Source organism: Carassius gibelio, chromosome B10 (genome assembly GCF_023724105.1).
Source record: "Carassius gibelio isolate Cgi1373 ecotype wild population from Czech Republic chromosome B10, carGib1.2-hapl.c, whole genome shotgun sequence".
NCBI classification, from domain to species: Eukaryota; Metazoa; Chordata; class Actinopteri; order Cypriniformes; family Cyprinidae; genus Carassius; species Carassius gibelio.
In genome coordinates, this window is record NC_068405.1 from 23,767,191 (window position 1) to 23,782,498 (window position 15,308).

General features: G+C 33.0%; 1 protein-coding gene across 1 annotated transcript; it reads right to left on the minus strand.

The window, feature by feature from the left end:
• Nucleotides 1-8,962: 8,962 nt before the first annotated feature.
• LOC127966827 (synaptobrevin homolog YKT6) lies at nucleotides 8,963-14,888 on the minus strand. The gene is made up of 9 exons (XM_052568110.1): nucleotides 14,774-14,888; nucleotides 14,616-14,666; nucleotides 13,141-13,251; nucleotides 12,964-13,046; nucleotides 12,212-12,312; nucleotides 11,436-11,540; nucleotides 11,236-11,301; nucleotides 10,964-11,065; nucleotides 8,963-9,632 (listed from the first exon to the last, which is right to left on the minus strand). Exons 1-9 carry the CDS (start codon nucleotides 14,785-14,787, stop codon nucleotides 9,597-9,599), a joined length of 669 nt encoding a protein of 222 aa, XP_052424070.1. The 5' UTR covers nucleotides 14,788-14,888; the 3' UTR covers nucleotides 8,963-9,596.
• Nucleotides 14,889-15,308: the final 420 nt, after the last annotated feature.

Consider the following 15,308-nt stretch of genomic DNA (forward strand, 5'->3'; position numbering starts at 1 on the left):
TCAACAAATCTGAGCTCGTTTATTTTTCCCGCATATGGCACGTGGGACGTCTTCATTGCACAGAATTTACACTGTGAGACACGTGCACATTGCTTGACAATCTGTGCTTCCACCCACCGTGTTTTATTGTAGATATGCTTTAATTTCTGCCGTTTGCAATGCAGTACTATTAGATGCACGAAGCTCGCGCACTGACAGACGTTCACCTGCACTTTGTGTTTGTTGTCCTGAAAATGCACTTGCATTTTTGAATACTTTTATATGAATTTGATGTACACACAGTCAGTTATGTTTTCAGAGCAGCACAAAACATCTGATATGGAAATCAATGTGTGCGTGAATGAAGCCTGTTAAAGCTGTCACCGTCTATGATCTCATCAGAGATAATCAAACGGCAATAATGATGAAATAAAAATCCTCAACGATCGTCTGTAAACTTTCGGACACTTAAAGATAAGTAATAAGTAATTGTTTAAAAAAAAAAGTCTGCTGTGCTTGTATAATAAAAAATAATAAAATAAAGTTAGTTTTGCACAAAATAAATTTGTGCAGTAATATTGAAAACTGAGAATGTGACGCAAAGTGATATTGAGTTGATAATGACAATCGTAATTGAATTGAATTGTGAAACCAGTCTAGATTCAGACCCTATATTTAAGATAGCATAACTGACATAAAGAGATTCCAACTATAAAAAAAAGCATATAACTGCAATTTTGTTTAAGATGTAAAGTTGTAAAGATTTATTTGCACAGCAGAAGAATTCATTGGGGAAAAATGTAGATCAAGAATCGTTTTGGAAATGGATCGTGACACCCAGAATCGACTTGGAGCGGATCATGAAGTACCTGAAGATTCCCAACCCTAATAGATATACAGATTGTATGACAACATTGTGATGCATCGTTAATCGAAGCGAATCGTGAGATACCCATAGATTCCTACCGCTAGTATAGCGAGGACACAGACTGAGCTGCTGCAGAAAAATGCAGAAAAATGCACAATCCAGTTTGTTCTTAACATGTCACAAGCTTCATATTAAGGCATTTAAAAACTGGTAAGACATAGTTTATAGTTTGTTTCACAGTAGTTTAAGCAGCTCGGTCCGTCATATGCTCGGACAGACGCACTGTTTAATGTGTTTGAGATGTGCTGTCTTACTGAATGCAGAATTTACATTGCACAAGTAAATGTGAGAAACCCATGGAAATATTTCAATGTTTCTGTCAGAAGTGCATGAGGCTTATGTTCTGGGATTCTCTGCTAAACGTCAGTGAACAAGCACCAAATGCAATAATTATAATCACACAAGTCTATTTTTATGATTGCATTGACTGTAAAGAGACTGTAATGGAATAATCAAAACTCTGAGCTTTTGTTTATCATTTATCTTCTTTTTTTTTTTCTTCATGAAATTTCACTTCTGCTTTAAAAGCCTTATTTTTGTTTTTAGATTGTAATGTTACAATTTTAGAGTGAAATGTGATTTGTGGACATAATATAAAGGCTCACATGGTTACATTTACTTGATTTGTCTTCATAGCCTTTAATATGTATTGTTTTGTTAGATAACATTGAGTTTATTTATTCCAAACACAAAAACGAAAATCTCAAATCGGTGAGTTCTCAGATTGTCAGATTCAGATGTGTTCTCTGCAGGTTCTGCTGTTTGTCGATGCCGTGTCTTGAGGACTTGTACTCAGTGTTGTGACCTCTCAAAGGAAGCCGTGCATCCCACTGCACTTCTCAAAGTAAGAGCATTCAGTCCTCAACGTCTCTGAAACCACACAATACAAGCTCCAAAACTGAGCGATGCGCCAAACAACCTTTTAGTGAACAATTCTTACAGTTTTTCTTACTTTGAAGAACATTTTAGTAATTTAAAGAACATTTTCCCAATGTTAAAAAAAACATGGGTATTTAAGTTTTTTTATTTTATTAAATGATACTCTAAATAAAAAACTTAAACTGTTCTAATGATTGAGTCATTCGTTTATCTGATTCATTCAGACAGCTGATTCATTCAACAAACGAATCTTTAAGAAGAGTCACTGAATCATTGACTCATTCAGTTAGTTCAAAAGCAGCTAATTCATTCAGTATCACTTACTTATAGAAGCAGTAAAGATTGAAGGTCTGCATTTTTTGCATATATAATAAAAGGCCCTTTTCTTGCTAGAAAGTCTAAACTATCAATCAGATGACAGAAAGCATGGAGTAGTTTGTGTGTTGATCATTTAGGATGGGTATTATCTGTACTTTTTGTTTTATCTAAATATAAGGTGTGTGTATGTTTGTGTACAGTATATATATATATATATATATATATATATATATATATATATATATATATATATATATATATATATATATATATATATATATATGTATGTGCATGTATGTGTGTGTGTGTGTGTGTGTGTGACCCTGGAGCACAAAAGCAGTCTGAAGTCTCTTGGGTATATTTGTAGCAATAGTCAAAAATACATTGTACGAGTCAAAATCATAGATTTTTCTTTTATGCCAAAAATCATTAGGATATTAAGTTAAGATCATGTTCCATTAAGATATTTTGTTAATGTCCTACTGTAAATATATCACAAATTAACTTTTGTTTAGTAATATGCATTGCTAAGAATTAATTTGAAGAACTTTAAAGATGATTTTCTCTGTATTTAGATTTTTTTGCTCCCTCAGATTCCAGATTTTCAAATAGTTGTATCTCAGCCAAATATTGTCAGATCCTAATAAACCATACAGCAATGGAAATATTATTTATTCAGCTTTCAGATGATGTATACATTTCTAAAAAAAATACCTTTAAGACTGGTTTTGTGCTTCAGGATCACATACACACACACACACACACACACACACACACATATATATATATATATATATGTATGTATGTATGTAAGTATGTATGCATGCATGTATAACTATGTTCATGTAGCTCCTCAACATGATCTCTCTTTTGCGAGTAGCAAAATGGAATGTTTTTTTAATACTCGTTCATAATCCGTTTGGGTTCCATGAGAGTATTTTAAAAGAAATTAATATTTTTTATATTTAGCGAGCATGCATTAAATTGATCAAAAGTGACAAACACATTTCTAACCTTACAAACTTTTCTATTTTAAATCAGTGCTGTTCTTTTGAACTTTCTATTGATCGAAGAATCCTGAAAATAAAAATGTTGTTCTCGAGCATGCATTAGAATGATTTCTGAAGCAGTTGTGCTGAAAAAATTCAGCTTTGCATAACAGGAATAAATTATATTTTAGCATAACCTCACATATAAGACTAATTGCTAATCTAGGCTGCATTTATTTGATCAAAAATAGAGACTTCTTTCAAAAACATTGACAATTTTACTGAGTCACGTTATGCCTTCTATACATTCATTAGTAATCGGCACACGTCTCTAAATGTCTTTCTCTCCCTGAAGGCACAAGATAGCGAAGCTGAGATATATTTCCGGAGATAAAATCGAGACAGTTGTGGTGTCGTTGCCAGATGTGTGGAATCTAGTGCCAGCAGATGAAGACTGGACAAAATTAGCACAAAAACATCTGGTACTGACCGACATCAGTGTAGAAATAGTATGCATATATATATATATATATATATATATATATAATTCAGATTTCTTCCCTGTCATCCAGGATGGTGATTTGTCACTTCCAGAAGGTCCGTCTGTGGTTTTACACCCCTCCGCTGGACTCAATCTCTCTGTCGAGTCTCTGTCCTCACTGTTGATGGCAGAGGTGTTCAGTGAGATGCTTCAGAGGGATTTTGGGCTTGAGCTGGATCAGTGTCTGTGTCGTCTGCCCCAGGACCCCAGTGTCAAAGAGGACCGCATCGCTCTCATGGTACACCATTAGCATCATTAGCATCACTGAGATACTGGTATTGTTTTAATAAGTAGCTCTCATTTAAATAGTATCTGTTTTTATTTCAATTTTAATTAACTTGGTAGTGTTTTTCTCATTATTATTATTACTATTATTCTTATTTTAAAGATATAGTTTTCTGTATATATATTTTTGTATCCTTTTTTCCAGTTTTAGTTATTTTATCAAGTTAAACTATATAAAGATGTGAAATGTTTGCTTGGCATTTCAGTTAAAAAAAAAAAGTTTTTTCTGGTTTTAGAGTCAACTCTATTGTTTCACTAATATTTTGAACGATTTACTTTTGTATTTTCAGTTTTGACTTTAATTTTAGTTTTGTGAATTTAGTGTTTTTATCATTGTTTTTTAATGTCTATGTGGTTTTTATTAATTTAGTTCAGTTTGAGTTTTTAACCTAAATTGAATGAAAATAGGAAATGTTGCATCGGCAACTAGCTGCAATAAAATACTTTTGTTTTCTTTTTTAATTTTTGTATAAATTTATTTTATTTTTGTTAAAGTTTATTTTAAGTTTGCAGCTAGCTGAAATAAAATACTTTTTTATTAAAAAAATGTTATTCGTTTATTTTAATTTTGTTAGTCTATTTTAAGTTTGCAACTAGCTGAAATAAAATACTTTTTTTTAATTTATAAGTTTATTTTATTTTTGTTAAAGTCTATTTTAAGTTTGCAACTAGCTGAAATAAAATACGATTTATTAATAAAATACATATATATCAAATTTTTATTTGGTTTTATTTTTTTAAGTCTATTTTAAGTTTTTAATGGAAGTTCTTTTATATAGTTTTAGTTTTAGCACACACTCTCATCTGGATGTCATCTGTATACAAGCTCCTAAACTATTAAAAATGTTTGTAGTTTTTTAGCACTGTATAATTTTGTGTAAAGTCCACTTTTAATGTTGGAAAAGGTTTCTTTGACCAGAACCAGTTATTAAACAGAATTAAATAGACTACTGTAACTTTAAGGTTTCTAAATGTAAATGACCTCTGTTATGACTGGCTGACTCATAAAAAGGTGTTGAAATGTAAATGTAAGCCATCTAATGTTTTACTTAAAAGAAAAAAAGAAAGAAATCTACAGACTGGAATGATTTGAAGGAAAAGTTCACCCAAATTTGCTGAAAATGTGCTCAGCCTCAGGCCATCCAAGATTAGGATGAGTTTGTTTCTTCATCAGATTTGGAGAAATGTAACATTGCATCAGTGTCTCATCAATGGATGCTCTGTAGTGAATGGGTGCCGTCAGAATGAGAGTCCAAACAGCTGATAAAAACATCACAATAATCCACAAGTAATCTACACCAATCTAGTCCATCAGTTAATGTCTTAAGAAGCCAAAAGCTATGCGTTTGTAAGGAACAAATCATTCATCAAGACGTTTTTAAACTTTAAGCTATCACTTGTGGCCAAAATACGAGTCTATAATTAATGAAAATAATGCTTCCTCTGGTGAAAAAGCATGTCTTCTGTTGTCTCACATCAAAATCAACTCGCATATTGGTTTAGAGCTGTTATGGAGTGTTTTGCTTGATCTGTGCAGATTTCTCTCCTGATTCAGACAAGAAGACTTTTTTACTGGAGAAAACCATTTACTGGATAAAGGACTTGTATTTCGACCAGAAGCAATGGTTTAAAGTTAAAAAAGTTTTAATGACAGCTTTTCACTTCACTAGATATTAACTGATGGACTGGAGTTGAGTGGAGTATTGTGATGTGTTTATCAGCTGTTTGGACTCTCATTCTCACGGCACCCATTCACTGCAGAACATCCATTGATGAGACACTGATGCAATGCTACATTTCTACAAATTTGATGAAGAAACAAACTCATCTACATCTTGGCTGCACCGAATATGAGCAGATTTTCATATTTTGGGTGAACTACTTTGGAAACCTCTTTTGGCGTAATGCTTCATTTCTGTCATAATGTTCCATGGTTATTTGAGTTGCTGTGTGTTGTGTGTGATTCAGAGGCAGCAGAAACAAGGCAGGCATCTAATGAACAGGAGCAGGAGCATCAGAAAGAGCTGAAGAGGAAACTGGAGAAAACCGAGACGCTCAACAAAACATACAAGAAGAGTCTGAAAGAAAACAGCAGTCAGAGGATCTCGGTCATCGAGAAGATGCAGAGAATGCTTGAACAGGTGACATCCTTAAATGTTTGTTTTATATCCATTCTAGAAATTATATTTTATATGCATTCTTTTTTTCAATACACTGTTTTTACCATTTAGACAACAGCCCTCACGAATGCAAATGCAGGAAAGGATGAGAAAGCGTAGAGACTCAAAAGCTCATCGGATGGTGATGCAATAGTGTTTGGACCAGCGAGAATAAACAAAAAAAGCCTGCAAAATAATAACAAACTTCCCTTTTAGCTTTTAAATATATGATTCCACGTGTGTATTTATATATAATTAATAAGCACACACATATTATGTAAAAAATGCATGCGATTAATTGCTATTTAAGATACTAAATTATAATATTAATAAAATTAATTATTATACATTACAAGCGAATTCATTTTCCCCCATCTGTTTTCAAACAGCACACATGACAGTGTTTTGAACATAAAAATGCTATGTCTTTAGCTTATTAAGAAAACGTTAAAGTACAAGCCGTACAGGTTTACAATAGAGGAAATCGAGGGATTCAGATACATTTGTGTCCTCACACAGCACTGAAGCGGTGTTTGTGGTTTGGCTCACCTGACGAGTCTCTCATGTGCTTTAATTTACCCAGAATGCCATGAGATCGGTGATGGAGCAGGCGGTGAAGGAGGCCAGACTGACAGAGATCACACAGAGAAGCTCAAGGTTTGTGATCGCTTCATTTCAAGGAGTTATGTATCTCTTATGTCCAGTGATTGGATGTCATTGATTTTCTGTGTGACTGATCTACTTCGAAGACAATCCCATCATCATGACCCCCCCGTCATCAAAAACATGCAAAAACAACTTCAAAGTTCCCATTAAAAAATGTATGATGTTTTATTTTTGTCTCGATTTTGGACTGAAATATGCCTTGGACATGTTTCATGAGATTTACTATTCATATTAACAGTTCAATAGTTCATCAGCTAATATAATCCGTTTGATAATGCTTTTATAGCTGTATAACATGGAGAAATGGACAGATTCGGCTATTTGATTTCAACACTGACTACTCATTTGATCACGTGACAAGTTATAGCACAGGTTACTGGTTAAAAACTGATGAGAGGCATTTTTTGTTACTGCCAAATATTTATTAGTCAACATATTACGTTTTAGTACAATTAACGAGTATGTGAAGGGGAAAACTAGTCTGAAACATCACTTAGTGATTGTGTTCTTCTAAAATGAGCCGGCAATGGTTTGGCTAACCCAGAAAAAGGCACCTCAAACGGTCTGACACTACATCAGCAGTTGGTTAGTTATTCATACACATGAAGTGTAACCTGTCCATTGCTGAGGGCAGACAGATGCACACCGATTAAACACACACTCATTTAGATCCCAATATAACACTGTCATGTTTCCATTGTCGGAGAACCTCAACTGAACATAAAGATCTACACACACGACACTCTCAGTCCACCTTTACTGACGCATAAAAAGCACAACATTAGTGTTAGAAGAACATGTCCTAGTGATGAACTTAAGATGAGTGAGTCCCACAGAGAGGGTTGTATTTCTCCTCAAAAAAGCAAAGGAAAATTTAAGTAAAGCATATTTTAAGACAGTAATTTGAGATTGTTTTCATGACCGTTATGCACATTTTAACCCCAAATTCTCATTACTGTAAGACTTTAAAAAAAAACAATTCTTAAAATCCTGTTATTCCTAACTGTGTGATACATTATTATTATTATTATTATTACTTGCATCTAAATAAACTTGAAGGCATTTTATAGTATATTAAGTACTTTACAACATACACACTTTTACAGTACAATTATGATGACTGGGGGAGAATTATTCCTATTAGTCAAAATGTAATTACTATTATAATTACTGTTATTATTTTATAACCTACTATTTAATTAATGTCAAAAGAATGCATTAGAGTTTGCGTAAGAGTGTTCTTACTTTTAGAATAAAACAATATTAATTATGAGATTTTTTAAATCTAAAGAAAATACAACTTCAAACATTCTACTATTTGTTGTTGAAAGAATGATGAGAAAATATCTTTAATATCACGAATTGGGTCAAATTTAGGGAAAACGGTTTTTAATTGTCAGAATGCAGAAAGGTTCTATTTATGACATTTCCAGAATCAAAACAGAATATAATTTAAAAAAAAAATCCTATTATTAGATTATTTTTGAAAGAGTGCATTACCTATTTTCTTAATATATGTATAAAATTTAAAAAATGAGATTTCATTCTCATGATAAATTGTGCAAAAAATGCCAATATCATAAATTGGGGGGTTTTGACAAATTGTCAAAATGCTAAAATATAAATAGAACTTAAAGACAGTGTTAAAAGAATGCATTAACATATTATTATTTTTACAGTAAGAACATCCCCATGGCAATTCAGAGAGAAAATATCATTAATATAACTTATTGTCAAAATGCAAAAACATAAATGGTCTAAAACGAGATTTTCTTCTGATTTTAGGGTGAAATAAGACCTGGACATGATCTTGACAGGTTCACCCAGATACGGCTGGTTTTACCCAAACTTTTGTGCATGTATATTTAAGCTTTACAGAAAAGAGAAAAAGCACATTAACTTGAAACCAGGACTCAGGAGTCGAGTCTTCAGGCCGTTAGCAGCAAAGCGTCGTTAGATTTGATTCAGCATTTGAGAAGTCCAGCGAGACGAGAGTCATGTGATCAATCACTAACACAGCACAGATTTACACACACAACTGCGTTTACCGTCTCACAAGGGTCAAGGGGGCTGATTTCACACAAAACCACACTTTAAGGCTTTATTAGGACTCTTAAATATCACACGACATGTTCGATATCAGCCACCAAATGTATATATTGCAGGAATGTTTCTTAAGTATTAAAAACCAACTCCTGATGCAAGAAACCAAACCCAATACCATTCAGTAATTTATTTACATTTCCAAGAGGAAAAAGAATTGTGCACAAACAGACTCTGAAACATTTAATTTGGTCAGTCACTTACACACAATATCGAGAATCCGAACGCTATGAACACATCAATACTTATCACATTATTTACCGTTTTCACATTTAAAAAGAATTCATCGCGCTACACGTCCACTCTACAAGGCGCTTCAAAACTGCCAAAGCTGAATAATGAGTCAAAATACAGAGATTACAGCATGTTACTTGCATGTCCTCCAGTGAGATAAGGCTAATTCAACACACCTGCATCTAAAGTAAGGCACAGCGGGGACGTTTGACTCGAGCCCCTCTATGCTTTTATCCGGATCCGTTTATGAGCTTGTGCCAGACCCTGAGGAACCGTCAAGAAGAACACCAAGTTCTCACACAACATGAAAACCGATGGCAGAGTGAGTGTGGTGCATCATGGGAAATCAGCCCCCTCTGAGCCCGTTGTTGTTTAGCGTTGGATCGGCCGTCTCGTGTATTCGCTATGACTGCTGCGTGATAAAAGCACCAGCCCACACCAGGACAGAGAGAAAGAGAGGGGGGGAAATAGAAAACCAGAAAGAAGAGGTGGCCGAAGAGTCCAGTTCAGTCCGATCACATGATCTCACAGCACGAGTTCTGCTTGCGTGCCTAAAACACAAAAACACCAACATTACATCTTCTGAAGAAAATGGGAGATCTTGCCTATTGACATTAGCAACTTCCTCAGTATTTTCCATGTGGTTTTTAAAGAAAGACACTACAGGCACTGGTCAATTTTGAGATTTTGGGATATTTGGCTTTGCATAATGTGTTGTTTCTTTTAAACTTTTAAGAAAATGTAAGTGTTTGTTTTATTGAGCTTTATCTTGCATCTGTAGATTTTGTTATAATAATACATACTTTAAAGAACGTGTTTTTTTTTTCTCCACTTCTGTAGGACTTATGAATGCCAAATTTTATTCATATCTATATTCTGAACATTTATATAGAGGTGTTTGTTGATTTAATCATTCACAATAATTTTATTATTAGACTTTATCTATTTACATCAGTAGATTTAAATTATAACACTTATCTTTAAAGAGTTTTTTCTTCACTTCAGCAGCACTTACATAAACTACATTTTACAGTTTTACTCATATCTATATTCTGAAGATTTTTACTGGAGGGTTTGTTCATAAATCATTCACCTGATTTTATACACCACATTTTTTTTCACTTTATTTTTTCTTTCTGCCTGTTGACAGTAATTTTTAATTTATGTACTGATAAAAACAGATACCTAAAATCCCCTCTGTAAAAATGCTAATATTTCAACATAATGAAACAATAACTTTAATCCTGACTTTAACTATTTGTGTCTGTAGACAATTACATCTTTAGAGAATTAGTTTTTTCTTCACTTGGGTAGTAGTTACATAATCCAAATTTTACAGTTTTATTCATATCGATATCCTGAATTGTGGTATTTATTCTATATCCTGAATTGTGGAAATTTTACATTTATATAATATCTAATTCCTAATATTTTTTTCTGGCTGCTGACAGAATTTTCTAAATTGCAGAGTGACGAAAAGAGAAACCCAAAATCTCTTCTGTGAAAAAATAAAACTAACTTTAGTATGTCAACAAATTTAAACAAGAATTCTGAACCTCACTTTTTCCTATATTCAAATTTATTTTCTGGAAATATACATTTAATAGATCATAAAATTTCAGAAAACATGTAATACATAGTTGATTACATTAAGATTTGTAAACATATTTGTAAGGTAATATATATATTCGTTTCTTTTAAAGCTATTCATCTCGGGTCTCTTGCCTTATGGCAGTTGCTAGGTTTAATACTTGGTTTTAGGGATTAGTTCAAATCACTAGCCGTAAGCTTGTGCAATAACAAGAGAGAGTTATATAATAATGTATAACATCATAAACTGCATGTTCTGTTGCTGTGTTTCATAAGCATGTAAAGTACTGACCGTTTTATAAAAGGCTTTTGATTGGTTTCCCAGATGCTCAGATTTCTGAACTAAATCATCCAGCTTCTCGCCTCTCTCCAGAAGTGACTCCATTGTGTTGTGCTGGGGAAACACAGATTCAATTAAATACAAATGCCAACGCATTAAAGGCAAACAAACTCTTCTGTGTGTACAGTCACGGCACACTTACACATACAGCAGACTGGATAACACAATGTAGGTGAAATAGATGATTGAAACAATCCAAAAAGTGTGAATTAAAGAAAGCTCACCAAAATAATTTTGGTTTCATCCAGTTCTGCTTGCACTTTGGTCATAGCGTCAGCCTCACGTGGATTCTGTGAAACGGGAATGCTAAAACGGTTACGGGTGATAAAACGTGTTGTGTTTACTAATAAACTGCCTTTAAACCCCTTGAATAACAATGTGGACATTATCCTACACAGTTTGACTATTAGTGAACGGAACTCACCTGGTATTTAGCCAGATGACTGTCCAGTGCTGTGTAGTGAACGGTGGCTGGAGAACCAGACGGCCAGTCTGTACTGTTGACCTGTCTGGAGAACTCATCCAGCACCTGCAGACAACCACACAACCATTACAGAGAGAAAATTAGCATTCCTAAACATACAAAAAATCCTGGAAAATTATTATTTTCAAAATATTATTTTAAATTATATATATAGTTTTAAAAGCCATGGTTGACAGACAGATAGATAGATAGATAGATAGATAGATAGATAGATAGATAGATAGATAGATAGATAGATAGATAGATAGATAGATACTGTAGACAGACAGACAGACAGACAGACAGATAGATAGATACTGTAGACAGACAGACAGACAGACAGACAGACAGACAGATAGATAGATAGATAGATAGATAGATAGATAGATACTGTAGACAGACAGACAGACAGACAGACAGACAGACAGATAGATAGATAGATAGATAGATAGATAGATAGATAGATACTGTAGACAGACAGACAGACAGACAGATAGATAGATAGATAGATAGATAGATAGATACTGTAGACAGACAGACAGACAGACAGACAGATAGATAGATAGATAGATAGATAGATAGATAGATAGATAGACGGACGGATAGATAAATAGATAGATAGACAGATACTGTAGATAGACAGACAGACAGATAGATAGATAGATAGATAGATAGATAGATAGATAGATAGATAGATAGACAGATAGATAGACAGATAGACAGTCAACATAACGCACCTTATCAAGTAAAGTGAAGCAGACTCTGGAGGGATATTCACTGTCTGCGATCACAACAGCACCGAGACTGTCATTTCGCACGTACACGTGACACAAGTACTCTAACGAGGGAACACACAAACAAACGATTAATTAATCCACTGCAGTTCTGAACAAATTTGTCTAATTGTTCTGAATATGCACTTCTAATCTTAAAAGTTTATTTCTCAAAAACTACACTTGCAGACAATATAATAATGCTTAAAATAAAATGCAACATAGGTTTACTTAAAGAGACATTAGGAATCATTAAGAATCAAAAATACATTGAAATTCATGACATACAAGTTTGAATAGAAATGCAGTGATGTAAATGCTTGTCAGTTCATTTGAATCTAGAATGAAAACCTTAAAATAAACAGCTGAAATAAACATTAACTGAAATAAAGTATATATATATATATATATATATATATATATATATATATATATATATATATATTAAAAAGTACATTTTGAAAATATTTTTTCCAGCTAGATGCCAATGCAATGTTTCTTATTTTAATTTAGTTTAATTAAATATACATACACACACAGTGTATAAAAGCTACTAAAACATTAAAATGGCAATGGAAATGTTTGGTGCTTTAATTACAAAGTGAATCTAATAACTAGTCCTTCATCCTGAACAAGCTATAATTAAACTCAAAAGCTAGAATCAGGCCAGTGGTGAACATTTAATAAGACTTCTTCTTGATAATGTTATCACTGACCTTGCTCTTTGATAGTTGCACGTGTTCCTAATGATGAACGCTCAACAATCAGCGCACTGGTGAACGTCATAAACTCCTGTACACTGCGAAACAGAAACCATTTACAGTCCGCTGCAATGAGAACGGTTTTGTTGGCCATCTAAAATAGTTTTGTAGCTTAGAACCTAGATATTGTACCTGGATCTCTGGAAGAAACTGAATGATGACAGATCATACGCCGCCTTCAGCAGGTTGGCCTTCGTCGAGCCTTTATACAAGATGCTCAGACTGTAGAGTTTCATGGTGTTTCTGAACACAACAAAAATGACACATAATCACAGTTTCTATTAAAAATACAGAATATGATGGTTGATTCAGGACTGTTTTAATTGAATGATTATTTATATTTAGATGATTATATCCTGAACGACCAACACTGCTCTTAATATGTTTTGTTATTTTACTTCATTTATTAAAAAAAATTAAAACACTAAGGTTGATTCAGGACTAGTTTAACTGATTGATTATTCATATTTAAATGATTTATCCTGAGCAACCTACACTGCACTATTTTTTTATTTTACTGAATTAATTTATTTTATAAAAAATATTACAAAATAATAAAACTAAACACTAAGGTTCATTCAGAACTGGTTTTATTGATTGGTTATCCATATTTAGAGGATTTATCCTGAGCAACCTACACTGCACTATTTTTTTTTTTTTGTTTTGTTATTTTACTTCATTCATTTATTTATTCTATAAAAATATTACAAAATAATAAAATCTAAAATTAAACTACAAGGTTCATTCAGAACTGGTTTTATTGATTGATTATTCATATTTAGCAGGTGTTTTTATTTCCTTAGCAACTTACACAGCACTTATTATTGATTCAGCCATGGTGGATTATAATTATTTTTATTATTTTTTTAATAGTTAAATCACAAAATAGTATAAAATACAGCACCATGGTTGATTAAGTACTGTTTTTTTTTAATTATTATTGATTATTCATATTTAGCAAATGATTTTATACTGAGCTAATTATAATTTAATCAACCAATTACTTTATTATTATCATTATTTTTTTAAATTACTAAATAATAAAAAATACAACTCTAAGGTTGATCTAACCAATTTATTCATATTTAGCATTATCTTAAACTGAGCGACTTACACTTAAGTTATTATTGAATTAAACTAAGTGTTTAATTTTTTATTTATTGTTTAAAGACAACGTTATTATTTAAATGTGACAAGGTAAACAAACACAAGGCAAGATTGCAGTCAGTATAACATCCTTAAACAGATAAACATAATTAATTCTCCTGCAAACTTGATTAAACCTACAACCTTTTAGTTACCAGCCCAGACAGATGTTAAACTACTAAGGTACACCACACCCAAATATCTCAGGTCAGCCCATACAGGCCTCTGAAGAGGGTCACAAAACTTAATAATATTGGATCTGTTTATCGAAACGTTTATAAAGCAGATGGTTCACAATGATTTAATACAGTTCAACAGGCTAGTGATGACTAAACAGCTGCTTAGCAGTCGTGCTAGCTCTACAAATACCCCGAGATCGACGGCATAATCCTTCTTAATCTTTCTTGAACAGACACAGTCATCTGACGTTGTAGATATACATAACGAATTGTCATTCTTACCTGCTGTGTGTAAAACAGCCAAGACTGGAGCTAAATCTGCTAACAGCTAATCTAAACAGATCAAAACAACTTTTATTTATTTGTCTAATCTGACAGCGGTGTCTCTGGAACGCTGTTCCGGAATTGAAAAAATAAGTATTATTTATATAATGGATTACAATATCAGTGGCATCCAGAGTAGTTTGCTGAGTGTGTTTAATCAGCTCACACAAGTCTCCGAGGATATTTTTCTTTATTTTTTCAGAAACTTGCTAGCTGGCAGAAAGCGGCATTTCAAAATAAAAGTCCTTCACGCACAAGCTGACGTGCACAAAACAAAAGTCTCTCCGTGAAAGCGGATGGAGAGAGAAAAAAAAAGTCCCTGACATACCGTATGTGCGCAAAACAAAAGACTTTAGATCACAGGTGCCCAAATATTTTTTGGGGGAAGTGCAAACCTTGATTGAGAGCCGTGGCAGAAAAGAAATGTTGCATTACATCCAGCTGTATATATAATATATTATATAAAAATATGTAAAAAAAAAAAAAACAAACAAACATCAAATTAATTTATTTTTTACATTTATCAGATGCTTTTAACCAAAGTGACTTACTTATTCAGGCTATATGTTATATATATAATGTGTTCCCTGGGAATCAAACCCACAACCTTTTGCACTGCTAACGCAATGTTCTACCATTGAGCTATATTTG

Coding starts and splice junctions, on each gene's coding strand:
- LOC127966827 (XM_052568110.1), bottom strand. Junction 13,252..14,615: donor GGCTGTTTTACACACAGCAG/GTAAGAATGACA, acceptor TGTTGTGTTCAG/AAACACCATGAAACTCTACA. Junction 11,541..12,211: donor GCTTCACTTTACTTGATAAG/GTGCGTTATGTT, acceptor GGTTGTCTGCAG/GTGCTGGATGAGTTCTCCAG.